The 26,803-nt window shown below is 42.0% G+C and overlaps 1 protein-coding gene across 10 annotated transcripts in view; it reads right to left on the reverse strand.

The window, feature by feature from the left end:
- The window catches only part of mark3a (MAP/microtubule affinity-regulating kinase 3a), a 169,959-nt gene that overhangs the window by 82,828 nt on the left and 60,328 nt on the right, over window positions 1-26,803 (reverse strand). For 8 of the 10 annotated variants that reach the window (XM_067991755.1, XM_067991745.1, XM_067991746.1 and 5 more), the window contains exon 4: window positions 6,981-7,029. In XM_067991755.1, coding sequence (XP_067847856.1) covers window positions 6,981-7,029 — 49 coding nt within the window. Of the gene's footprint in view, window positions 1-5,296; window positions 5,474-6,980; window positions 7,030-26,803 lie in introns of those variants that run through there. The other 2 variants (XM_067991753.1, XM_067991751.1) reach the window with 2 other exon arrangements.

Consider the following 26,803-nt stretch of genomic DNA (forward strand, 5'->3'; position numbering starts at 1 on the left):
AGAGAGGGGCACGAGATTGGCAACAAATGGAGCGAGAGAGGAGAGAGAGCGCGGAGAGCAGGATCAGCAATAAAAGGTGGAGCACGATAGGAGAGGAGCACGGGATCGGTGCTAAAAGGAGCGAGAGAGGAGAGAGAGAGCAGAGCATGGGATCAGTGATAAAAGGAGCGAGAAGGGAGAGAGGAGCACGAATGGGGAGAGAGGTGAAAAAACACCTAAAGTGACGTCAGCACAAGGGAAGGAGCTGATTGGTGAGTAGCTCGTGAGTGTTCTTTTTCTGGTGAGTGTTTTTTTATTTTAAGTCTTTAAGTTCATTTTTGTTAAGTTTAGGTAATATAATAAATCGAGGCATGGCAGGGCACCTGAGTCCCGTCGAATGCAGATCCTGTGCCACGTGGGAACTCCAGGACGCTTCCCATGTCCTAGACAACCGAAGGTGCAGGAAGTGTCGTCAGCTGGAGGAGCTCGAGCTCCGGGTTTCGGAGCTTGAGCAACAGCTGGAGTCACTGCAGTGCATCCGCGAGGCTGAGAGCACGTTTTGGGAGGTGGTCACCCTGCAGTGTAAGAGAATGCCAAAGGTCGTGGTCCATATCGGTACCAACAACATAGGCAGAAAGAGGGATGAGGTCCTGCAGGCAGATTTTAAGGAGTTAGGAAAGAGATTAGTAAGCAGGAACTCAATGGTAGTAATCTCCGGATTACTCCTGGTGCCACGCACTAGCGAGAATAGAAACAGGAGGATAGAGAAGATGAATGTGTGGCTGGAGAGATGGTGCAGAAGGGAGGGCTTTAGATTCCTGGGGCATTGGGACCGGTTCTGGGGAAGGTGGGACCTGTACAAGCCGGACGGGTTGCACCTCAACAAGGCCGGGACCAATATCCTTGTGGGGAGGTTTGCTAGTGAAGTTGGGAAGGGCTTAAACTAACTTGGCAGGGGGATGAGAACCTGAGCGTAGATTCAGAAGAGAGAAGCAGAGCTGGAAATGGAAGGCAGAAAATTAGTAAGTGAGTTTGGAAGGCAGAGGAAACAAAGGTTAGAAACTAGGCAATAAAGGAGTTCGGCAGTGCTTAATGGTAGATACCTCAATGCAAGGAGTATAGTGAATAAGGCAGATGAGCTAAGGGCACAGATAGACATGTGGGAGTTCGGTATCTTAGCCATTACAGAAAAATGGCTTAAACAGGGGCACGAATGGCAGCTCATTGTTCCTGGTTACAGGGTTTTCAGATGGGATAAAGAGGGGACAAAAAAAGGGGGTAGCAATATTCATTAAAGAAACAATTACGGCTGGTGTGGAGAGATGGTATGTTAGAAGGATCATCAAATGAGGCCAAATGGGTTGAACTAAAGAACAAAAAAGAGGCAGTCACACTGCTGGGAGTGTACCTTTTGTGTCGGGCAGGAAATTGGACATGAATTTATATTTGAGGTTAGGATCAGATCAGCCATGATCTTATCGAATGGCGGAGCAGGCTTGAGGGGCCAATTGGCCTACTCCTACTCCTATTTCTTATGTTCTTATGTCTAGAAATCTATCTAGCTCCTTCTTAAATATATTCAGTGACTTGGCCTCCACAGCCTCCTGTGGTAGAGAATTCCACAGGTTCACCACCCTCTGAGTGAAGAAATTTCTCCTCATCTCAGTCCTAAATGTCCTACCCCGTATCCTGGGACTCGTTCTGGACCCCCCAGCCAGGGGAAACATCCTCCCTGCATCCAGTCTGTCTAGCCCTGTCAGAATTTTATTTGTATCAATGAGATCCCCTCTCATTCTTCTAAACTCGAGTGAATACAGGCCCAGTCGACCGAATTTCTCCTCATACAACAGTCCTGCCATCCCAGGAATCAGTCTGGCGAACCTTCACTGCACTCCCTCTATGGCAAGTATATCCGTTCTTAGGTAAGGAGACCAAAACTGCACACAATACTCCAGGTGTGGTCTCACCAAGGCCCTGTATAACTGCAGTAAGACACCCTTGCTCCTGTACTCAAATCCTCTTGCAATGAAGGCCAACATACCATTTGCCTTCCTAGCTGCTTGCTGCACCTGCATGTTTGCTTTCAGTGACTGGTGTACAAGGAAGGTCATGCCTGACTAACTTGATTGAATTTTTTGAGCAGGTAACAAGGAGGGTCGATGAGGGTAGCGCGTTTGACGTAGTGTACATGGATTTTAGCAAGGTCCCACATCGCAGACTGGTCAAAAAAATAAAAGTCCATGGGATCCAAGGGAAAGTGGCTAGTTGGATCCAAAATTGGCTTAGTGGCAGGAAGCAAAGGCTAATGGTTGACCGGTATTTTTGCAACTGGAAGGCTGTTTCCAGTGGGGTCTCGCAAGGCTCAGTACTAAGTCTCTTGCTTTTTGTGGTATATATTAATGGTTTGGACTTGAATGTGGGGGGCTTGATCAAGAAGTTTGCAGATGATACAAAAATTGTCTGTGCAGTTGATAGTGAGGAAGAACGCTGTAGGCTGCAGGAAGATATCAATGGACTGGTCAGGTGGGCAGAAAAGTGGCAAATGGAATTCAATCCAGAGAAGTATGAGGTAATGCATTTGGGGTGGGCAAACAAGACAAGGGAGTACACAATAAATGGGAGGATACTGAGAGGTGTAGAAGAACAAAGGGACCTTGGAGTGCATGTCCACAGATCCCTGAAGGTAGCAGGACAGGTAGATAAGGTGGTTAAAAAGGCATACGGATACTTTCCTTTATTAGCCGAGGCATGGAATATAAGAGCAGGGAGGTTATACTAGAACTGTATAAAACATTGGTTAGGCCACAGATTAAGTATGGTGTACAGTTCTGGTCACCACATTACAGGAAAGATGTGATTGCACTAGAGAGGGTACAGAGGTGATTTACGAGGACGCTGCCAGGGCTGGAGAATATTAGCAATGAGAAAAGATTGGATAGGCTGGGGTTGTTTTCTCTGGAACAAAGGAGGCTGAGGGGAGATTTAATTAAGGTATATAAAATTATGACTGAACTCGATAAAGTGGATAGGGAGGACCTATTTCCATTAGCAGAGGGGTCAGTGACCGGGGGCATAAATTTAAAGCAATTGGTAGAAGGATTAGAGGGGAGCTAAGGAGAATTTTTTTCACCCAGAGGGTGGTGGGGGTCTGGAACTCACCGCCTGAAAGGGCGGTAGAGGCTGAAACCCTCAAATCATTTAAAAAGTACTTGGATGAGCACTTGAAGTGCCGTAACCTACAGGGCTACGAACCAAGTGCTGGAAAGTGGGATTAAGTTGGGTAGCTCTTTTTTGGCCTGCATGGACATGATGGGCTGAATGGCCTCCTTCTGCGCCGTAAATTTCTATGATTCGATGACAGTGAAAAATGACTCAAAAAAGTGATTAATATTATGGAGGAATAATTTAATGTTTTTAAAAAAAAATCAGAATAATTTCTGTTATACAGCTAACTTAGCCTGGAATTTATTGAAACTTTAACATCCAATATATTCTATGGCTTATGGCCCATTTCCCATGTGTTTCAGCACCATCTGTATCTGTACTACATAAAGCACTATCGGGTCCTGCTCTCCTCTGCCAAAACTGCTCATTATTCCAGGATCATCCTGGAATGCAAAGATAACCCCCGGCTTCTCTTCTCTACCACAAACAATCTTCTTAAACCCCTCTCTCCTGCCTCCTCCACCCTCACCTCCAGCAACAAGTATGAGGGGCTCATGGACTACCTTCAGTTGCCTCTGCCAATTCCAGCCCTTCCCCTGGCCCACCAAGCCAAACTTCCCCTAAGGTTCCCTCTTGCCCTGGCCCTGAACTTGCATCTTTCTCTAGTTTCTCTCCCAGCTTCCCTCATGCCCTCTCCGAGCTCATCTTGACCACAAGACCCACTTCCTGCTCCCTCAACCCTATTCCCACTAAACTGCTGACCACCCAACTTCCCTTTCAGGCCCCCATGTTAGCTGATATTGTTAACGGATGCCTCTCCTCAGGTACTGTCCCCCTCCCCTTCAAATCTGCCGTCATCACACCCCTCCACAAAAACCCACCCTTGACTCCGCTGTCCTTACACACTACCGTCCATCGCCAACCTCCCTTTCCTCTCCAAAGTCCTTGAACGTGCTGTCGCCTCCCAAACCCGTGCCCATCTTTCCCGCAGCTCCACGTTTGAATCCCTCTAACCAGGTTTCCGCCTCTGCCACAGTATTGAAACAGCCCTTATCAAAGTCACAAATGATATCCTATGTGACTGTGACCGTGGTGAACAATCCCTCCTCATCTTTCTTGACTTGTCTGCAGCCTTTGGCACGATTGACCACACCATCCTCCTCCAAAGCTTTTCCTCCATTGGATTCCATTCTTATCTATCCAGTTGTAGCCACAGAATCGTCTCCAATGGCTTCTCTCTATGGCCTCGCCCCTCCCTATCTATGTAACCTCCTCCAGCCCTACGACCCTCCGAGATCTTTCACTCCTCCTATTCTTGCCTTTTGCGCACCCCAATTTTAATCGCTGTACCATTGGCAGCCGTGCCTTCAGCTGACTAGGCCCTAAGCTCTGGAATTCCCTCCGTAAATCTCTCCGACTCTCTCTCCTCCTTTAAGACACTCCTTAAAATCTACACCTTTGACCAAGCTTTTGGTCCTAATGTCCTTATGTGGCTCAGTGTCAAATTTTGTTTGATAATCGCTCCTTTGAAGCGCCCTGGGATGTTTTACTACGTTAAATATATAAATGCAAGTTGTTGTTGTACTGCAATACCAACATATCTAACCTTGAAAAAGTCTCTGATATTCTGCAAGCAGTGGGTGCTTGTTACTTGAGTTGCCAGCGAGACTAGGTAAATTTTAAAACTACAAGTGAGAACACCAATCCCATTTGATAGTTTCTGAAAATGTCTTGATAATTAGAAAATTGATGCAATGGCTTTAAAAAATATTACAATTCAGGAATTTCTCCAATACCCTTTATTCATGCTCACTGTAAAAGTTAGCTACCAGAGGCAAGTATATGTGAGGTATATAGGATAGTGTGCCACAAGGTGTACAATGAAGCCTTACATCATTGGGTACGTGCCAGAAAGAGGGCGGACGGCCCACTATTCCTCCTGATTTTTCAGATAACTATAAGTGCAATTTAGGCTAAAATAAGAGGAAACAATATATATAGAAAAACAAGTTAAATCAGCAGATAAAATAATAGTTTTTAACTGTCTCCTTTACTTCAAAACTATTTTTTGAGACCAAAGTCTTTGGTGAACTGTTACATAAGCAAATGTTTTTACACTCACACAGTTCTCACTATAGTGACTTGTACATACTGTTAAATTGAGTGAACTGATCTCAAACTCAGATGCACCTCCCAAGCAGCTTCCCACACCTCAAAAGACAAAGAAGACCGGTCACAAAAGGCAAGTGTCTTGCTAGCAGGAGACCTCCAATGGAACCATAACAAATCTCTCAATTGTCTGGTATTGAAAGTTCTTTATTTTTACCACCTAGTGGGTGAGGAATAGGAGAGCTGTATGAATGGATTGTTTACCTAGTCTGGCTTGAGACAACGCTTATTGAAATTTGTGTCTGCATACCCAAGAAATGTTAATATTAATGCAATGTGTATCCAATCAGCTTTTGTAAAATAAAGCTTATTTTTATGGTACAGCCATTAAGGAATTTTCTGTATGTCTTCAGACAATTCCACTAATGTGATAAGACAAAAAATGTCACAGGAAATTTCAAAATACAGCAGCCATAGCTTACAAATTAAAAATTCATATAAAAATAACAGAAATTCTTGTAACTTGAAACAGGATAAATCTCATTCCGTCACATCCTTTCCCCACCCTCCATTTTCTTCCCTTCTCTCAAAGCAGTGCAACAGGCAGACATATGCTTCCACAGGCACTTTCTAAAAGTACCCATTCTTTAAGTGTGCACTAAGACAGTGTTGGCAAATCATTCAACCACTGAGAGGATTGAAAGACTGCAGTGTTGGGGTGACTGAAAGCTTGGTCAGTAGGTTTAAAGAAGTTTTTAAAGCTGGAGAGAAGAGAGGCAGAGGGGTTTAAGGAAGGAGTTCCAGAAATTAAGGTCAAGTTTGTTAGCACTGGTGGATCAGAGGGAAGAGGTGAAAGCACAGAAGGCCCTATTAAGAGGACTGAATGGTGGAGGAGACGTCAGAAGGCTGGTGTAGGTTGTAAAGGTAGGGTGACATATGTCGTGGAGGGGCTTTAAGATGACATGGATTTTATATTCAATGTTTGGAGGTCAGGGAGCCAGTATGGATCAGTAAGACTGGGGATGATGGGCAAGTGGTGTTAATTGTATCCATATGATTTATATCAATTAGTGTTAATTGTATTTAGGTGGTGCATATCAATTGGGGACTCTCATATCCATTTATCTGAGAGCTTATCTAGGGTGTGGAATGGGTAATATGGATCTCTGTGAATAAAGGCTTGGAAGCAACTGAAGATCAGGCTCTAGTATGCTATCCTTCACCACCTGGCTATCCAATTTATTACAAGCGGGACTTAGTACAAGACAGGATGTGGGTTTTGAATGAGTTGGTGCTTACGGATGCAGGATGGGGCAAGGCTATCTAATCAACTAGTATTCTAGGAATTACTTAAAGAAATAAGAGTTCCTGTTGATTACAGTGCGGTGTACATCAGGGACAGTGTCCAAATAGAGTTGTGTTTTTTTTTTCATGAGCTTAATGAGCAAATCTCTTGCTAGATTTGAACAGGAGTGATGCTCGTTGAAACCTTAAGCTCTTGTCAAGTAGTTAGATGCCAACCCAAGAATTCTTAGGGTAGAGCATATTAGCCCATTAGAGTTAGGGCAGAGCATATCAGCTCATTGGAGTTACAGCACAGCACATTAGCCCATCAGAGTTAAGGCAAAGCAGGTTAGCCCATCAACATAAGGAAGAATGTACCAACAGGAGAAAATTGTTCTGTGCCCAATTTATCTCTCAAAATGATGGGGGGAGAAAACACTTACCTATATTTGGATGGTTCAAACATTTCATTATTCTTACTTCCCTGAAAAGCTGAAACATAAAAGAAAACTTGGTTAAAAGAGCATATTTTACTAATGAGCTTTGAGCCCTTATTATAGTTCTGTTTGATCATTTGATTTTATAACTATAACACAATACAGAAGGATCCATCATCTCAGCTTTAATGCTACAGCGGAGCCAGCTCAATTTTGTTATTCCCCCTCCCAATCATTTGCAAATCCCTCTCTCTCTTCTGTATCTCTCCCCAAGCCTAAGTATCTGCTAAAAGAAGGCATGATGTTTCCAGGCCTTCACCAGTACTGTGTGAACCTATTGCATCAAGACATTTTGGGATGACTTTCCTGCAAAGCACGGCACCACGGTACTAAATAGTACAACATTAAAGAAGAAATAAAAATCTTAATATAGTCAAATAAAATTTGTTTTGAATCACAGTGTGATCATGGTGATAGTACACAAACTTACATCTCTTGCAATTCCATTCAGGTTGGACCATGATAACCTATACTGAATATGATTTCTCCCAGGAATTGTACAGTGCTATCCAGAATCAATTCATGGACAGTCATTTTATGCATCTTGGTACAATGCATCCACTACACACACACATACAGACATACAGGCAGGGGTTAATGTTATTTTGGTTACAATGTACGTCCCTGCCATTTCTCATCAAGGTCACTCAATAAGTCAAGTTGACCTGGAGTACATTTCATCTCAACAAAATGTACACCCCTCAGGTCACCAATCCATTCACCCATTTGACAAAAGGTTATTAATTCAACTCAAAGCTGCAGGGAGTCAGGGTAAATCATAGGAATGCAGAAGAAATTGGCTGAAGGGTAGAAAATGATGAGCACTTATTAGAGAAATTATGTAAGAGTGGGAGTAAGTATTGAGTGGGGTGCCCTTCTCAGTTTTGGCACCATTACTGTTCCAAATTAATATAAATGCCTTGGATTCAGAAACTCAATGCAAAGTGGTCAAATTTTCAAATTATAAGAAACTAGGAAGGGCAGTGGTGCAGGGCAGGCAGCTCAGAAGCTACAAAATAAGTTGGATAAAAAATGTAAGTAGGCAAAACAATGACATGAAATTTAATGCATATAATTGTTCCAAATTCCAATCACGACCATTGGCAAATTTTGCCATTTCTCAGTTGGGCTACTATGTGGAGCTCCAACTGTGGAGAAGTAAAAATAGAGATAGAAAATTCCATAGGTCTACAGATAGTTTTCGAAGTCAGCACAGGTGCCTGCAGAACGCATCTAAGCAAAACTAGGAGAAAACTGCTGTTGTAATGGTTTTCTGCCACTGGAGGGAGCTCTAGAATGTAGATAGCTCATGGAGCCTCTGCTGGGAGAAAGAAACCCAGTGAAGTGGTATAATCAGGGACCCATGATCCTACAGCTAAAGAAATTGCTAAGGAATTTAGGGCCTGCTCCGGAGTTTCTCTTTAGCCGTTTCTTTCTTCTCTTGCTTTCCTTCCCCAAACAGTTTCCCCATTGTAAGTGTATTTGAACCAATACCGTCAATACTTTCAGTACTGGTTCTGAATGGTATAAGATGACACAAATCTTCTAATCTCCATTGATTTGAAGCTCCTTAATCCCCCATGGATTTCATGCCTTGCACAATTCACCTGAAACCTTAATGCTCATGGGACGAAATGCATGGGCATTAATTACAGAACCCCACCGATCTCAGCTCTTTATTCATCTATCTTTGCAGAAGATCGGAGTCCTGTTTAGTTGGCAAGCGTGAAAAATATGAAATGCGTGGTGAAAAGCAACGGGAATTAGAAGACCAATATCACTTTATATATATTTGATTACAAATTATGTCAACAACAGAAATGAAAGAATGGGCAACGTGTTTACACCTGAAACCTTATCCCGTCCTTGCAGGTGCTGGTGGACTATAGTGTATTTTCAGTTTTTATTGGTATCGCAGGTATTAGTTAGGTATAATTTAAACCTTGCTGTCTCACTTGGCTAGAAGAAAAGTCAGGCACGACAGCGAGGCTTTAAGTAGCAGTTATATTGGGACTAATTGCACAATTTTTCTAAACTAAGCTGCCAGGTTAGCACTGTTTTAAACATTTTTTATATTGAGATTGAGGTGTCCCCAAACCCTGGACAGTCTTGTTGCAGAATTTGGTTGATGCTGCCTCAGAAATTGGTCTTGGTGTGCCATTGAATTCTTGGAGCCCAGAGTATAATAAAACACATCCTTATTAAATATTTTTATATTATGAAGTCCTGTACTTGTATACTCAAGTACATTTTCCTATTGTTTGTAACATGTTAGAAAGAAAATAAGAGCCATAAGTAGGTTTGGACACTGAATTGTTGGCTGTGTCATATTATATGCTCTGAAAGTACAATCAATTACCCTAGCTGGTATGAAGGGATGTACTCATAACAATCCAGCTGACGAGAGGGCGGAAATTGGAACCGGGATGCTCAACCCAATTCCTCAAATCCAAACTCAGCTACAATGAACTCTCGCATTGGTCATCTTGTATAAAAATGAACAATCGATTTCCGTTCCAAAATATTGCCAGACTGGTTAAGGTTTTCAAGCTAAACTCAGTTTTGAGTCAGTGAATCAAAATCACTAATGAAGCAAATTAAGTAGAATAAAAGGCAAGCTATACAGAGCTACCCAGCTTTAAATTTTAAATGCCAAAATTATGTGCCAAAACTGTAAGCACTGAAGCATTAGGTCACAGGTTCCAGAATTTTAACCTTTAATGTCTTGAATGAGTGCCTTTTTACAATGTTTGTCAACTGCTGCACTTCTTAGGTTTATAATGAAACCTCTTTTTTTTAAAATAAGTTTTGGTAATCAATTGCAATCAAGTCACAATATTCTATCTATTTTGATAGAACCATTGTAAACCAATTTCTAAGATTCCGAGAACACATTTGAATATACCCTTTATTGGGACAACGTAGTTTGTTGCACATTACTAAAACAGATCAACGGGAGCTATTTAATGGTTTATATTAAATATTTATCTGTTAATATCTTCCAATGTGCAGTGCTGGGTGATACAAGTCTAAGATTAGAGTTGCTAGAAATACTGTGTCCCAAACAGGGGGAACTGAAAGCATGATTTAAGTACAAGTTCTATTTGTGCTTTGATGCCATTTAGAAAATCCAAGTATTTTGTTTATAAAATATAGCCTCGATAAACTGATTTGTCTTATGGTGCTCAGAGGCTACCCGAGGCCAGATACACTAGCAGATGGAATAGTAGGACTATTGTGTCTCTGTAACTATTGTGAGGGAAACACTATCAGATCGTTGCTGACCAAGACCTGCAATTGCAGCTGTACATAGTAAGATATTAACAGTGTCGGGCAAAAGACGACCTTCGATCCATCTAGCCCACTTAACCAAAGTCTCCCTGGGTACATTTCTAATAACCCTGAATCCCATTTGTTGGCAAGAACTTGTCTAGTTCCTCCTTGAAATCCACTAAGGTTTCTTGTTCTACCACCTGTTGGTTATGATTATAGAAAATAGCAGGCCAAGGGAGGAGATCAAGTACACTTTTATAATTTTTTAAAAAACAGAATGATGATATTTATCTTATTGGATATTATCTTTCTATCGCGATCACAGACAAGGCCATCTCAGACCACTTCCTTGCATCCCTCACCACTCATATCGCCCTACCCCCTTCGACCTTTGATGCCCTTTCCTCCAGCAAAAAGCTTTACTCTCTCCCGTCCTGGTTGTTCCCACTGGTATGCCTCCTCCTCTCCCAATCTTTGTTCCCTCAAGTCCAAGGGACATATACTTAAATGTATCTGGTGCACAAACAGTTTAGACATCCATCACCATGTCTGGCTGGACCACATCAAGCACTATCAGGCCTCACTCTTCTCAATCAAAACCACCCATTACTCCAGGATCATCCTGCAGAACAAAGCTATCCTCCGGCTTCTTTTCTCCATTACCAACTGTCGCTTTAAACCCCTCTCCCCACCCCTTCCAATTTCACTTCCAACAAGTACAAGAAGCTCATGGACTTCTTTGTCACTAAGATTGAGACCATCTGTTCTCTACTGCTCCCCCCTTTCCTTACCCACAAAGTCAAAGCTAACCCCAGGATCCCTCTTGCTCTAGCCCATCATCCCTGCTTGTCTCGAATTTCTCTCCTATCTCTCCTCTTGCCCTCCTCTCTGAGCTCATCTTGTCCACATGATCCATCTCTTGCCCCATTCCCATTAAACTGCTGACTGCTTAACTTCTCTTCCTGGCCCCCATGCTAGGTGACACTGTAAATAGTTCCTTTTCCTCAGGTACTGTCTCCTCCCCTTTCAAAGCCACTGCCATCACTCTCCTCCTCAAAAAGAACACCCTTGAACCCACGCCCTGTCATTGCAAATTACCGCTCCATCTCCAACTCCCTTTCCTCTTCAAAGTTCTTGGAAATATTGTCTTCTCCAAGGCCATGCCGTTCTTTCCCACAACTCCACGTTTGAATCTCTCCAATCAGGTTTCCATCCCTGACACAGTACCGAAATGGCCCTAACCAAAGTCACAAATGACATCCTCTGTGATTGAGGTGCATTATCCCTCCTCATCGACCTCACAATTTTTTACATTCAACCACTCAACGCTCTTCCAAAGCCTCTCCTCTGTTGTCCTTCCTTGATTCCACTCTTACTTGTACAATTGTAGCCAGAGCCTCTCCAGCAATGGCTTCTCTTCCCACCTCTGCAATCCCCCCAGGATATAACCTTAGCCCCCTCTTTCACATCTACAAGCTGCCCCTTGGCAACATCACCTGCAGACATGGATTCAGCTTCCACATGTACACTGAGAACACCCAGCTCTACCTCTCTCAACACCTCCACTGCCTCTATGTTGTCAGATAACTTGTCCAATAATCAATGATGGATGGGCACCAACTTTTACCAATTAAGCATTGGGAAAACTAAAGCCACCATTTCTGGCACCTGCCTCAAACTCCATACTCTTGCCTCTGATTCCATCAACCTCCCCAGCCACTGTCTCAGGCTGCTCACAATCTCAGTGTTCTATGTGAACCAAAGCTGAGCTTCCGACCTCATATTCTCCATCACTAAGACGGCCTACTTCTACCTCTGTAACATTGTCTGCCTCCGCCTCTGCCTCAGCCCATGTACCAATGAAACACTCATCCATGCTTTTGTCACATCCAGACTCAACTATTCCAATGCTCCCCTGGCCAGCGTTCCATTCTCCGCACATTGTAAACTTCAGCTCATCCAAAACTCTGGTGAATGTATTCTATCTAGAACCAGGTCCCGTTCATCTCTAATCCTGTCTTTGCTGGCCTACAATGGTACCCAATCCCCCAATACCTCCCATTTAAAATTCTCCTCCTTGTGTTTAAATTTCATCATGTCCTCGCCCCTCCCAAGCTCAGTAACCTTTTCCAGCCCTACACACCCACCCCCCAAATACTTTGTTCCTTTCAATCTGGCCTTTTGTCCAACCACCCCTTCCTTCGCCTCATAAATCGGCGGCCATGTCTTCAGCCGCCATGGTCCCGTGCTTCGGAATTCTCTCCCTAGATCCCTCCGCTTTTCCACCTATCTCTCCTCCTTAAAACCCACCTTCGAACAGCTTTTTGGTCACCCTTCCTAATATCTCCATCTATGACTCGGCATTCATTGTTGTCTGATTATGCCTTTGTGAAGCATCTTGGGATGTTATTCTACATTAAAGATGTAAAATAAATGCAAGTTGTTGGTGTTAGCTTTGGAATCACCAATAGAAAAGTGGAACAAACCTTGGTGAGAAGTTCTTTGAAGACCAACTCCCACTTACAGGCAAAGTTTCCTCTTTAAAAAATTGGACTTGTGGGCCACCATGTCTTTCTGCTTCAAACTATCACTAGGCCCATGAATTACTAGAACCTTTTGCATTTAAATATTCATCCAATAAAATAATAGAAACTGGTCACAGCCAGCAGCGAAATGCAGTATTTCTACTTGTCAGTTTCACTCAAGTTGATTTTCCTCTAAAAACAGGTTCACAAATGTTTTAATTGTTGTAACATTTGCTGTTTAAAAAAAATCATAAGTAGTTCTTACAAGGGCCTTTAGTTCTGAAGACCTTAAAGTATCTATGTATATCATATTATCAGTGTCTGAACAAGCTAGATCAGGTACTCGATTCTGGTTTTGGGACTGGAGAACCCCCCCCTCCACCCGCCATTTGTACCCCACTTACAATAACAAACTAGTACCAGACTCAGTTCCATCATAGATTATATTTTGGTTCAAAGAAGAATGTTTAAACCCTGTCAAATTATACAATTTGAATTCATATCAGCATGAAAATCCCTGTCAGGGGTTAGTTTCTCTGATCCATAGCACTGTAAAACAGTTCAAGCTTGCAAACATCTCTTCCCTCTCCTCAAAAATTACTGGTGTATTACTTATGCTAGTTCCCCTTTGATTTTTAGTAGCAACATGTTAAATATTTAATACAATAATTCAGTGAAACGTTCTTTCCAGAAATGTCGGGGGGGGAGTGTTTAGTCATGATGCTCCGACCATCATGAATGTGGGGCAGGCTTGATGAATCATCTGGTCTTTTCCTGCCTGTCAATTTCATATGTTCGTAAACAAGCATTTTAAATATGGAGAGACCAACTTATTTGAAATATCTGTTGAATGCATGCGTTTGGGGAAAACTGGGAAACATCTTGCATTCCAGTTATAGGGAACAACTGTACATATTTACCAGATACAGTGCACGTGCACTAGTCAAGTCAGTGCAGAGACCAATAATGGAGCCACGCTGCATATAAAATTGGGATAAGTCAATTCCCAATTTGGAGGTCTTGCTTGGTCCAGAATGCCAACCTTCATATGACGTAAGTACGGTTAGTGTTTAAAAGTTAGTACATTCCATAAAGGACATGTCTCAGTTATGACCATGACATGTTGTAAATGCTATGTTAACACAATTAAGAGTTTTTATTGGAAACACCAGAATGCAGAATCTCATTAAGTATCAACAATAAAAAATTTACAGATACTGTGCATCAAACTATTTTTTCAGGGGAGCACCTGTACAGCTTCAATAGCAGCCTGTATCCCTTTTTTTAATGTTCCCTCAAGACAACCACAGCATTGAAAACTCTGACAACATAAAACAGGAACTGCACTGTATAATATCTAGGTGACGCAATTACATTATTGGATTTCAAACTATACTTGTTTCAACTTGACCGGCAATTTTCTGAAGCTAGAAGCCTTCTTAGTATTGTTATATTTTCAAGTAACCCATTTATTTTGGGGATCCCCCAATGAAGGGTGTGGCCGTTAATTTTTTAAAGGATTATGATCATGTTTAAGCCAGGGAAACGGAAAAAATGAACACTGATGGTTGGGAGCTGCTACTGGGGTCAGTTATGAAAAACAACTGAACATATGCAACAAAATGGTAAATTGGTATCTCTGTTGTATCTGTTAAACTCGCACAGTAGAACTCAACAAATCACAACCTAGCTTTTTGCATGAGAGAAAGGGATAGACTTTTACTCTCACAATTTTCTATCCTACCTTTCATTCAGTTTTTCCTCCCCAACTTGTTTGGTTTTCAATGTCCAAATCATTTTTCTTTAACTATTCCTCTGGCTAGAGAGTCTAGAACTAGGGATCATAGTCTCAAGATAAGGGGTCGGCCATTTAGGACCGAGATGAGGAACAATTTCTCCACTCAGAGGGTTGTGAATCTTTGGAATTCTCTACCCCAGAGGGCTGTGGATGCTCAGTCATTGATTATATTCAAGACTGAGATGGATAGATTTTTGGACACTAAGGGAATCAAGGGATATGGGGATCGGGCGGGACAGTGGAATTGAAGTCGAAGATCAGTCATGATCTTACTGAATGGTGGAGCAGGCTCGAGGGGCCGTATGGCCTACTTCTGCTCCTATTTCTTATGTTCTACACAAAGGTAGATAACGAGAGTGATTTACAATTTCCAGCCAAAATGGGTGCGAAGTCGGCTGAACAACCATGCCACCCACCTGAAGCTAGCAATGGTTTTGGTCTCATCAACATAATTCAGACAAGCTGCCGAGGTGGGCAACTCACTACACCAGGAGGTGGGAAATTCAGAAGCTCCAAGGGTAAGCCGAGCCAGAAGACAGTAGGAACAGCGCGTAAACAGGGAAAAGGAGACCAAGAACGGAAAGGAGGCACTGGGCAGGGTGGCGTAATTGATTGTGTTGAGAACTGCAGGAAGATCAAGGAGAACATGGAGTGATAATGCAGAGAGGACAGCATTCCCAATTTTATTTTGTACAAATGTCCACATTTTTGTACAAAGTGGGTGTAAATCATAGAATCGTAGAAATTTACAGCACAGAAGGGTGCCATTCGGCCCATCATGTTTGTGCTGGCCAAAAAAGAGCTATCCAGCCTAATCCTAATTTCCAGCATTGGTCTGTAGCCTTGTAGGTTATAGTACTTCAAGTGCACATCCAAGTACTTTTTAAATGCAATGAGGGTTTCTGCCTTTACCACCCTTTCAGGCGGTGAGTTCCAGACTCCTACCACCCTCTGGGTGAAAACATTTCTCCTCAGCTCCCCTCTAATCCTTCTACCAATTACTTTAAATCTATGCCCCCTGGTTATTGACATCTCTGCTAAGGGAACTAGGTCCTTCCTATCCACTCTATCTAGGCTCCTCATAATTTTATACACCTCAATTAAATCTCCCCTCAGCCTCCTCTGTTCCAAAGAAAACAACCCCAGCCTATCCAATCTTTCCTTATAGTTAAAATTTTCCAGTCCTGGCAGCATCCTCGTAAATCTCCTCCGTACCCTCTCTAGTGCAATCACATCTTTCCTGTAATGTGTGGTGACCAGAACTGCACACAGTACTCAAGTTGTGGTCTAAATAGTGTTTTATACAGTTCTAGCATAACCTCCCTGCTCTTATATTCTATGCCTCGGCTAATAAAGGAAATGTTATTTATTTATTAAAAGCCAGCTAAGAATGTTGAATTAGATGATATAAGGGAGGGAGAAACTTACCAAATTGTCAAAGTGCAACTGAATACTGCTTACTTGAAAAATAAACCAAAGTGGCGAGGGAAACAAATTCATGTGTAGCCTAAACTAGAGAGCTAACCATTTACATAGTATCACAGAGAATATACAGCACAGAAACAGGCCATTCAGCCCAAGTGATCTATGTTGGTGTTTATACTCCACATTTGCCTCCTCTTGCTCTAATTACCTCTTCCGAACCTGCCCATATCCCTCTATTCCTTTCTTCTTCATGTATGCATCAAGCCTTTCCTTGATTCTGTCAATGCTATCTTCTTCAACCACTTTATGTGGCAGCAAGTTCCACATTCTCATCACTCTCTGTGTAATGAAATTCCTCCTAAACTTTTATTTGATCTGTTAGTGGCTATCTTATATTTAGGCCCCTTCATCAGGAATCTCCCACAAGTGGAGGCAGTTTCTCCACATCCATCCTATCAAACCCCTTCATAATTTTAAAGACCTCTATCATGTCTCCTCTTAGTCTTCTCTTTTCCAAAGAAGAGTGCAGCCTGCTCAATCTTTCCCGATGGTTGTATCCTCTCAATTCTGGTAACATCCTTGTTTCTGCACTTTTGCCAGTGTTTCAATATCATTTTTGTAGTACGCAGACCAGAATTGCGCAAGTGTGGCGTAATCAAGGTTCTATATAAATTTAATATTACCTCCCTTCTATATTCTATTCCTCTAGAAATGAACTCCATACTTTGTTTGCACTCTTTTATAGCCTTATCAAACTTGTGTTGCTACTTTTAGCAATTTAAGTATCTGTATTCCCAGATCTCTTTGCTCCTCTGCCCCATTTAGTTTCTTACCTTCCAAGGATTAAGTGGCCTCCTTATTCCTCCTACCAATATACAGTATACTGTTTTTCTTGATAGCCATTACTTCTTATTAGAACTTCACTTTTTCTATCAGACTTCAAATAACCATAATGTGGAAACTGCTCTTCAACATAAAGTATAGGGGAAACATTTACATTCATTAAGTTTCCAGTCGATTGTTTACATAATACTTTCGACAGTACCTCAGAGATACACCTATACTCCCAGCCTTCTTCGCTAACAATGACACTAACTCAAGCTTGGGTACAGTTCCATGCACCCTCTCTAGTTTTGGGACACTGAAGTGAAGTGTGTTGCACTCACTGCTTCACAAGTTGAGGTCAGCTAACTCAGTGTACAGCAGGGGTCAGAACCTAGGGCCTTCTTGATCTGACAGACTCCTTACCAGACTACATGGGACATTTACCCAATGAGTTTTTTTTTAGTAAAAGCAATATTTTGAAACATTACTGACATTCAACAAAATTTAGCAGGAAGAGGAGAAAGACTTGGATAATTTCTCCCTCTGCTTCCTCAGATCTCACCCACCTGTTGGGGATCAGGAATTAAATTAATTAGAGTTAGAAACAGGTATGCAGCTCAGACATTCTACACTCCATGTTGGTGAAAAAATTGGGGAAGCATGTTTATAAGGCTTTCATCTTTACAAGATGTGCAAATAGAATCTCCAGACTATATGTATGAGTAATGCTTTACACAGATTAGGAGAAGGTAATAACAATCTTGTTTCATAACCACAGTTCTGCCGTACAAATAATTAGTAACTACTCATATTCATGGCTAAAGAGGACGTCAGACATTTTGTTTCATTTTCAATTTGTATGTCCAGACTTATTAATTGTACCAGATGGATTGTTCCTCTTCTGGGAAGACTATTTTTTTTTACATATTAAATAGATTCATCACAACATGTACACTTGGAGTAAACTACAGTAGCTTAAATTTAAAGTAAGCATTACTTATCGTCAAGGTAGAATCAACAAAATTTCAGCACAGGCTGATCATGCCTATGTCAATGCTAGCCCCACATTGGAGTTTTCTACTGTAATCCTATTTCACTGTTCTTTCACCATACTCAATATTTTTCCTCCAATACTAATTCCCTCTTAAATGTCATGATGGACTCAGCTTCAGTATGGAATGCATTACTGCAAGTGGCTATTCTAATAACCCTTTGCATGAAAACATTTTCCTAGCCTCCTGATTAACCTTCCAATACTAATTCTAAGTTTATGCACCAATTAACCAACCAGTGGAATTAATCTTTCACTATTTATCCTCTCAAAAACTTAAGACTTCTATTAGATCCTGTTTTAACCATTTCTGCTGAAATGAATGCAAGTCCTAGTTTTTCCAAGTCTCATTGCAACCATATCGTCACATACCTGGTATGATCCTCATGAATCGGCATTTCACCTTTCCCATGATAATATCCTTTCTACAATGAGGTGTCCAAAACTATACAGTTAACAACATAGTTGGTCTGGGAATTCCACAAGCACAGTCCCCTCAGACTTTTCTCTAACAGGGAGACCTCTCTCTAACCACAATTAATACCACTTCATGATCAGCTGACACTGGTGAAATTTAAACTAGCGGAGAGAGAAAAAATATCCAAGTCTTTCCCCGCCTGGCGCAATGTTTTCATTGGTCTACAATTCTGCTGTCACGATAAGAGGGCCAGTTTGGGAAGACCAAAGCCATTGTCTTTGGTCCCCGCCGCAAACTCCGTTCCCTAGCCACCGACTCCATCCCTCTCCTGTCCACTGTCTGAGGCTGAACCAGACTGTTTGCAACCTTGGCGTCCTATTTGACCCTTAAATGAGCTTCCAACCACATATCCACTCCATCACCAAGATTGCCTACTTCCACCTCCGTAACATCGCCTGTCTCCACCCCTGCCTCAGCTCATCTGCTGCAGAAACCCTCATCTGTGCCTCTGTTACCTCCAGGCTGGACTATTCCAATACTCTCCTGGCTGGCCTCCCATCTTCCACTCTACATAAACTTGAGTTCATCTAAAACTCTGCTGCCCGTACCCCAGCTCGCATCAAGTCCCATTCTCCCATCACCCCTGTGGTCACTGACCTACATTGGCTCCCGGTCCGGGAATGCCTCAATTTTAAAATTCTCATCCTTGTTTTCAAATCCCTCCATGGTCTCATCCCTCCCTATCTCAGTAACCTCCTCCAGCCCTACAACCCCCCGAGATCTCTGCACTCCTCCAATTCTTGCCTGTTGCGCATCCCCGATTTTAATCGCTCCACCATTGGCGGCCATGCCTTCAGCTGCGTAGGCCCTAAGTTCTGGAATTCCCTCCCTAAAGCTCTACGCCTCTCTACCTCTCTCTTCTCCTTTAAGACGCTCCTTAAAACCTCTCTCTTTGACCAAGCTTTTGTTCACTTGTCCTAATATCTCCTTATGTGGCACAATGTCAAATTGTGTTTGATAACATTCCTGTGAAGTGCCTTAAAGGCTACGTTAAAGTGCTTTAAAGCGCCTTTACTAAGTTAAAGGCACTATATAAATACAAGAAGTTGTTGTTGTTGTTGTTTCAGCAAAGCAAATGTAGCAAGCATTGATATCACACTCACGAGATCTAAACCATAGAAGTACCATAGAAGTAAAAATGCCGACACATACACCCATCAAAAACCAACCAAACAGAAAAGGCCTGTGACAGGCAGTCCTTGGACTTAACTCAAAACCCACAACCTTCTGGTCAGGACTCAAAATGCTCAATTACTTAAAGCGATCATTTTAGTCTCTCACGCAGCAAAGACAAGTTTCTTGCACAATAGTTAGAATTAACTTCTAAAGCTTCACAATAGTACAGTCAAACTTCAGTACATTAACATTGTGAAAGAGTACTATTTATAAAACAATCAAAACTCATTAAAAATGATTAAAGAATAGTACCCAAGGTATTTAGAATTAGAAAAAAAATTGCAACTGTGAGTGTGGAGGAAATATCAAGATTAACAGAAAGGGTGGAGGCTGTGGTTCATGAATGCTGCTGTTACCACAACTTTGTTCTTTGTCTTGCATTATCAATGTGTTGCGTCAGCGAAGCACAGACAAGGTTTCTGTACACTTTTAAATACACTTTTTTAGTCGGATAATATAATCAATTAGTGGAAAATATAGATTAAAAACTCCTTCAGAGGATAAAGCAAAAAGACATTCCCTTTATAGACGGACAGAGGCTGAATTTTTAAACTACTGAGTAATTAAGCCTACGGGTTTAAGTAAATCATGTCAAAAGGTGCAATGGTTGTAATTTGTTATTTGTTGAAACGTGATAAAAGCAGCTCTTTATTCAGGAACTCTTTATTCATAGACCCATAAATAAATTATATTTCAGCACTGTAACAATTTTAAGTAACTTTCAAATGTTTAGAATTAGGAGCATATTCTTAAGACCTAGTAACAGTATGTTTAGCATCTGGACGTTTGGAATTAAAGTTAAGTTCAGCCAAAAAAAAGGAAAATAGCATCTTGAAACAAACTGAAAGGCCTTTGTGGTTAAGCTGCACTTCCGCAGCAACTAACCCCATCTCTACTACAGTGAAGTTTAAAATTGATTTCGGCATCATCAGATATTTTCCATCTGTACAATCTATGTCCATCTACTGTAATGTAAATATGATCAATAAAGATCCATTCTAACTCAACAAATGCTGCCTATGATCAAACTATTCAAGACTACAATTTTAGTCCATGGTCATAATAAAATTAGAAGACATTCGGTTCCTGAATAAGATGGCAGAAGATATTTTTTTCTACCATAGCAATTGCAACCCTCTTAGGTAACCTCCAGCTACCACCTCAAAGGTAGTAATCTCCGGATTACTCCCGGTGCCACGCACTAGTGAGTATAGAAATCGGAGGATAGTGCAGATGAATGCGTGGCTGGATAGATGGTGTAGGTGGGAGGGCTTTAGATTCATGGGGCATTGGGAACGGTTCAGGGGGAGGTGGGACCTGTACAAGCCAGACGGGTTGCACCCCAACAGGGCCGGGACCAATATCCTCTCAGGGAGGTTTGCTAGTGCTATTGGGGAGGGTTTAAACTAGCTTGGCAAGGGGATGGGAACCTGAGTGTAGATTCAGAAGGGAGAGAAGCAGAGTTGGAAATGGAAGGCAGAAAATTAGTACGCGAGTTTGGAAGGCAGAGGAAACAAAGGTCAGATAATAGACAACAAAAGAGTTTGGTAGTGCTTAATGGTATATACTTCAGTGCAAGGAGTCTAGTGAATAAGGCAGATGAGCTGAGAGCACAGATAGGCACGAGGAAGTATGATATCATAGCAATTACTGAAACATGGCTTAAAGAGGGGCAGGAATGGCAGCTGAACATTCCTGGTTACAGGGTGTACAGACGAGATAGAGAGGGGGATAAAAAAGGAGGTGGGGGGTGGCAATATTGGTTAAAGAAACAATTACAGCCGTGAGGAGGGATGATATGTTAGAAGGATCATCAAATGAGGCCATATGGGTTGAGCTGAAGAACAAAAAATGGGCAATCACACTGCAGGGAGTGTACTACAGACCCCCGAACAGTCAGAGGGAGATAGAAGAGCAAATATGTAGGCAAAATTCTGGGAAGTGCAAAAACAATAGGGCAGTAATAGTAGGGGATTTCAACTACCCTAATATTAACTGGGGTAGAATCAGTTTAAAAGGTATAGAGGGCTCAGAAGTCTTAAAATGCATTCAGGAGAACTTTTTTAGCCAGTACGTAGCAAGCTCATCAAGAGAGGGGGCAGTTCTGGACTTAGTTTTGGAAATGAAGCTGGGCAGGTGGAAGGAGTATTAGTAGGAGAGCATTTTGGTGGTAGTGATCATAATTCAGTTAGATTTAGAGTAGTTATAGAAAAGGACAAAGACAGAACAGGAATAAAAGTTTTCAATTGGGGAATGGCCAATTTTAGTAAGCTGAGAAGTGAATTAGCAAAAGTGGACTGGAAACGGCTACTTGAAAGTAAATCAGTGTCAGAACAGTGGGAGGGTCCAGAACAAATATGTTCCTACAAATAAAAAGCGTGGCATTCCCAAATCTAGAGCCCCCTGGATGTCAAGGAGCATACAGGGTAAGATAAGGCAAAAATGGGAAGCTTATGTCAGATACTGAGAGCTCAATACTGCAGAAGGCCTATAGTGTAGAAAGTGCAGGGGTGAAATTAAAAAGGAAATTAGGAAAGCAAAGAGTGGGCATGAAAGAATATTGGCAAGTAAAATCAAGGAAAACCCAAAGATGTTTTATAAATACATAAACAGCAAGAGGATAACTAAGGAAAGAGTAGGGCCTATTAGAGACCAAAAACGTAAGCTGTGTGTGGAGGCAGAAGATGTGGGTATGGTTCTTAATGAATACTTTGCATCTGTCTTCACAAAAGAGGGGGGGCGACACAGACATCGTAGTTAAGGAGGATTGTGAAATATTGGATGGGATAAACATAGTGAGAGAGGAAATATTAAAAGGATTAGCATCTTCGAAAGTAGATAAATCGCCAGGCCCGGATGAAATGTATCCCAGGCTGTTAAGAGAAGCAAGGGAGGAAATAGCGGAGGTTCTGACCATCATTTTCCAATCTTCTCTGGCTGGAGGCATGGTGCCGGAGGACTGCTAACGTTGTACCGTGTTTAAAAAGGGAGAAAGGGATAGACCAAGTAATTACAGGCCAGTCAGCCTAACCTCAGTGGTGGGCAAATTATTGGAAACAATTCTGAGGGATAGTATTAATCAACATTTAGAAAGGCATGGATTAATCAAGGACAGTCAGCATGGATTTGTTAAGGGAAGGTCATTTCTAACTAACTTGACTGAATTTTTTGAGGAGGTAACAAGGAGAGTCGATGAGGGTAGCGCGTTTGATGGGTAGTCTACATTGATTTTAGCAAGGCCCCACATATCAGACTGGTCAGAAAAATAAATGTCACGTGGTAAGTTGGATCCAAAATTGGCTCGGTGGCAGGAAGCAAAGGATAATGGTCGACAGGTGTTTTTGTGACTGGAAGGCTGTTTCCTGTGGGATTCCGCAGGGCTCAGTTCCAGGTCCCTTGCTTTTTGTGGTATATATCAATGATTTAGACTTAAATGTAGGGGGCATAATTAAGAAGTTTGCAGATGATACAAAAATTGACCGTGTGGTTGATAGTGAGGAGGAAAGCTGTAGACTGCAGGAAGATATCAATGGACTGGTCAAGTGGGCAGAAAAGTGGCAAATGGAACTCAATCCAGAGAATTGTGAGGTAATGCATTTGGGGAGGGCAAACAAGGCAAGGGAATGCACAATAAATGGGAAGATACTAAGAAGTGTAGAAGAACAAAAGGACCTTGGAGTGCATGTCCACAGATCCCTGAAGGTAGCAGGACAGGTAGATAAGGTGGTTAAGGCAGCATACGGGATACTTTCCTTTATTAGTGGAGGCATAGAATATAAGAGCAGGGAGTTTATGCTAGAACTGTATAAATTACTGGTTGGGCCACAGCTTGAGTACTGCGTACAGTTCTGGTCACATCACAGGAAAGATGTGATTGCACCAGAGAGGGTAAAGAGGAAATTTCCGAGGATGTTGCCAGGACTGGAGGATTTTAGCTATGAGGAATGATTGGATAGGCTGGGGTTGTTTTCTTTGGAACAGAGGAGGCGGAGGGGAGATTTAATTGAGGTGTATAAAATTATGAGGGGCCTAGAGAGAATGGATAGGATGGACCTATTTCCCTTAGCAGAGGGGTCAATATCCAGGGGGCATTGATTTAAAGTAATTGGTAGAAGGATTGGAGGGGAGCTGAAGGGATTTTTTTTTCACCCAGAGGGTTGTAGGGGTCTGGAACTTACTGCCTGGAAGGGTGGGGGAGGCAGAAACCTTCATAACACTTAAAAGGTGCTTGGACGTGCACTTAAAGTGCCATAACCTAAAAGGCTGCAGACCAGGAGCTGGAAAGTGGGAATCAGGCTGAATAGCTCTTTTTCAGCTGGCACAGACACAATGGGCCGAATGGCCTCCTTCTGTGCTGTAAATTTCTATGATTACCTCTTATAAAGGATTGGAAATAACCACTTTATTAACATTTACTCATAACATATACTGCACTACAAAAATCATTCATAAACGTCATACAATTTTCCACACAGTGTTTTTTTTCCTGTGAATTGTTGAACAGATCAATTTCACAAAAAAGTTAAAATCTCCAAAGGTCAGTTTGCCTGAGCAGCAAAACACAGCTTTAATCCCAAGCTCTTTTTATTCTAATCATGAACTCATATCTTGCTGAAAATTAGAAAAGAAAATAATCAGTACTGCATGCCATTCCAGTAAACTTTCATTATTAGCCTTCTAGGCAAATCACTTCTTCATTTTCATGATCAGTTTAGTATCAACAAGATGCACATATTGAAACATGTATTTATATAGCACCTTTAACACAGAAAAACATTCCAAGGCACTTCACAGAGGCCTGAGGAAAACAGACAGCAAGTCAAAGAAGGAGCGATTAAAATGCTTGATTGAAGAGGTAGGAAGAAATTCCAAAAGATTGGGACAGTTACCAATGGGCCAGTTTCAGAGAAATGAAGAAATTTGGCGGGGGGGGGGGGGGGAGGAGGGGTAGAGGAAGATAGGGTGGGGAGAAGTGGTGGAGGAATTTAAATATTTTAACGGCCAATTTCATTTAAGCAAAAAACAGCACTGGAGAAGCACCAAAATGATCTGTAGACGTTTCCTGAACCAAAAAACACTAATCCTAATTTTATTCTTGGGGATTTTAAATCTCCTTGTGATTCATATGCTTAAACACACCTCATATGATCACAGCTTTTGATGACAATAAACCTGGTTTTGCATTCACATTGTTGGCATCAGAGATCATAAGACAAATTGAAAACGGAGACAAAAATATTAGCGCTGAAATTCCTGGGGCTGAGAGGCAGTTTCACAGTGCAATGACAGTGAGGCACTGCAATTGGAGGGGGGAACCCAAATCCAGCAGGGTTCCACCCCATTTCCAACAGTCAGAAGTCCTGGCATTTTCATGGGCAGGCCCTCAATACGCCTGTCCACAAATGGGTAGATGTGTTATAATCCATTGTAAATGAGGAAAATGCATCTAAACAGCATACTTCCCTCATATGCGTCCTAAGCAATGCTGGATGCCAAAGATGCCCAAATCCTTGACCTTCAGTGTTGTTAGGGCTATTAGTGGGGGAGGGGGGAAAAGAGGGGTATTGTATACTTCTTGTGAAACAAATATTGTGACCATTCCATCACTAGTTTCGAAAGTGAATTAAAGGTGAAAATATGAATTATCCATTTTAAATCAACATATAGAGTATTTTAGATTAAATTCAAATTAAAACCAATTTAAATTCTGATCAATTCAATTCTAAAAATGGGCTGCCTAAACCACAGGGACCACCACGTGTACTATACATGGAACAACTTCCCAAATATAGTGCTGTGAAACAAGGAAGGTCAGTGAAATAGAGCCAGTTGATTAATATCACACGTATCCACACAGGATTAAATTTCCTCATGCTAACTATGCAGGTAAGTTGAGGATGCAACAGGACAAGAAATTTCGTATGGAACCAACTCTCACTCATAAACATAAAAGGAATAATTCAAAGAAGGAACGTGTCAATAGGCAAATTATGCAATGTTTAACACTCCATGGATTTACGACTGACATTAAGTGCCTTGGGACATTTTACTATGATAAAGGCGCTATATAAATGCAAATTGTTGCTGTTGTTGACATAACCAACCATTCAATTGAAAATTTCTAATGAATATACATAAGTCTTCAAAACAACAGTGACTATACTTTAGAAGTGATCCATTGGCTGTGAAGCACTTTGGGACATCCTGAGGATGTGAAATTTGCTTTATAAATACAAGTTCTTTCTATGAAAAGCAATCCATTGTTATCTATCCTTTTTAGGATACAGGTACTATATGGAAAGTTTAATACTCTAATAGAAAATGTATTTCTTTTGAGGTTATATTTCATACACCAATTTCTACACAAAATTGCTGAACACAATTTATTAAATGTAACAAGTAGCTTAGTGAAGTTTCAACATGCAAGGAGGATGTTGATCAATAACAGATACACCACATTGGCACATTAATGCATTACACTTAAACAGAGTAAACAGGGAAGATATCCCCTTCAAATTCCCGAACACCAGGGCCCCGATATTACCAGGGAGGCGAGATGGCAGCTGGGGGGGTGGGCGACTGGGCGTGTGAGTAACCCGCCCAGTAAAATCCGTCCGTTCCCCACGCAATTGCGGGTAAATTGAAGCCACTTACCGTGGCTTCCGGGTTTCCTGTCGTCAACCTGCGCAACAGGCGGACTGCGCACCCACATCACAGGCTGTCAGCTGGAAGAGCCCTATTTAAAGGGGCAGTCCTCCAATGCTGGTCCTGGAGCAAACAAGCCCAGGGGAAAGGCTGCTCCCACATTTACTGATGCCTCACTCCAGGTCCGACTGGATGGGGTGAGGAGGAGGAGGGTTATTTTCTATCCGGCGGACGGGAGGAAGTGGCCTGCCTCTGCCACCAAGAAGGCTTGGCTCGAGGTGGCAGAGGAGGTCACCAGCAGCAGCAATGTGGATTCAGTTCAGGAAGCGCTTCAATGACCTAAATAGGTCAACCAAAGTGAGTACACTTACTCATTCTCCTACACTCCGTCTTCCACATCACCGCCCCCACCCCACAATTCCAGTACAGCTACAACACTGGCATCTACCCGACAATGTGGAAAATTGCCCAGGTATGTCCTGTCCACAAAAAGCAGGACAAATCCAAACCGGCCAATTACCACCCCATCAGTCTACTCTCAATCATCAGCAAAGTGATGGAAGGTGTCATCGA

This window comes from Heptranchias perlo, chromosome 10 (assembly GCF_035084215.1).
Source record: "Heptranchias perlo isolate sHepPer1 chromosome 10, sHepPer1.hap1, whole genome shotgun sequence".
Taxonomy (NCBI): domain Eukaryota; kingdom Metazoa; phylum Chordata; class Chondrichthyes; order Hexanchiformes; family Hexanchidae; genus Heptranchias; species Heptranchias perlo.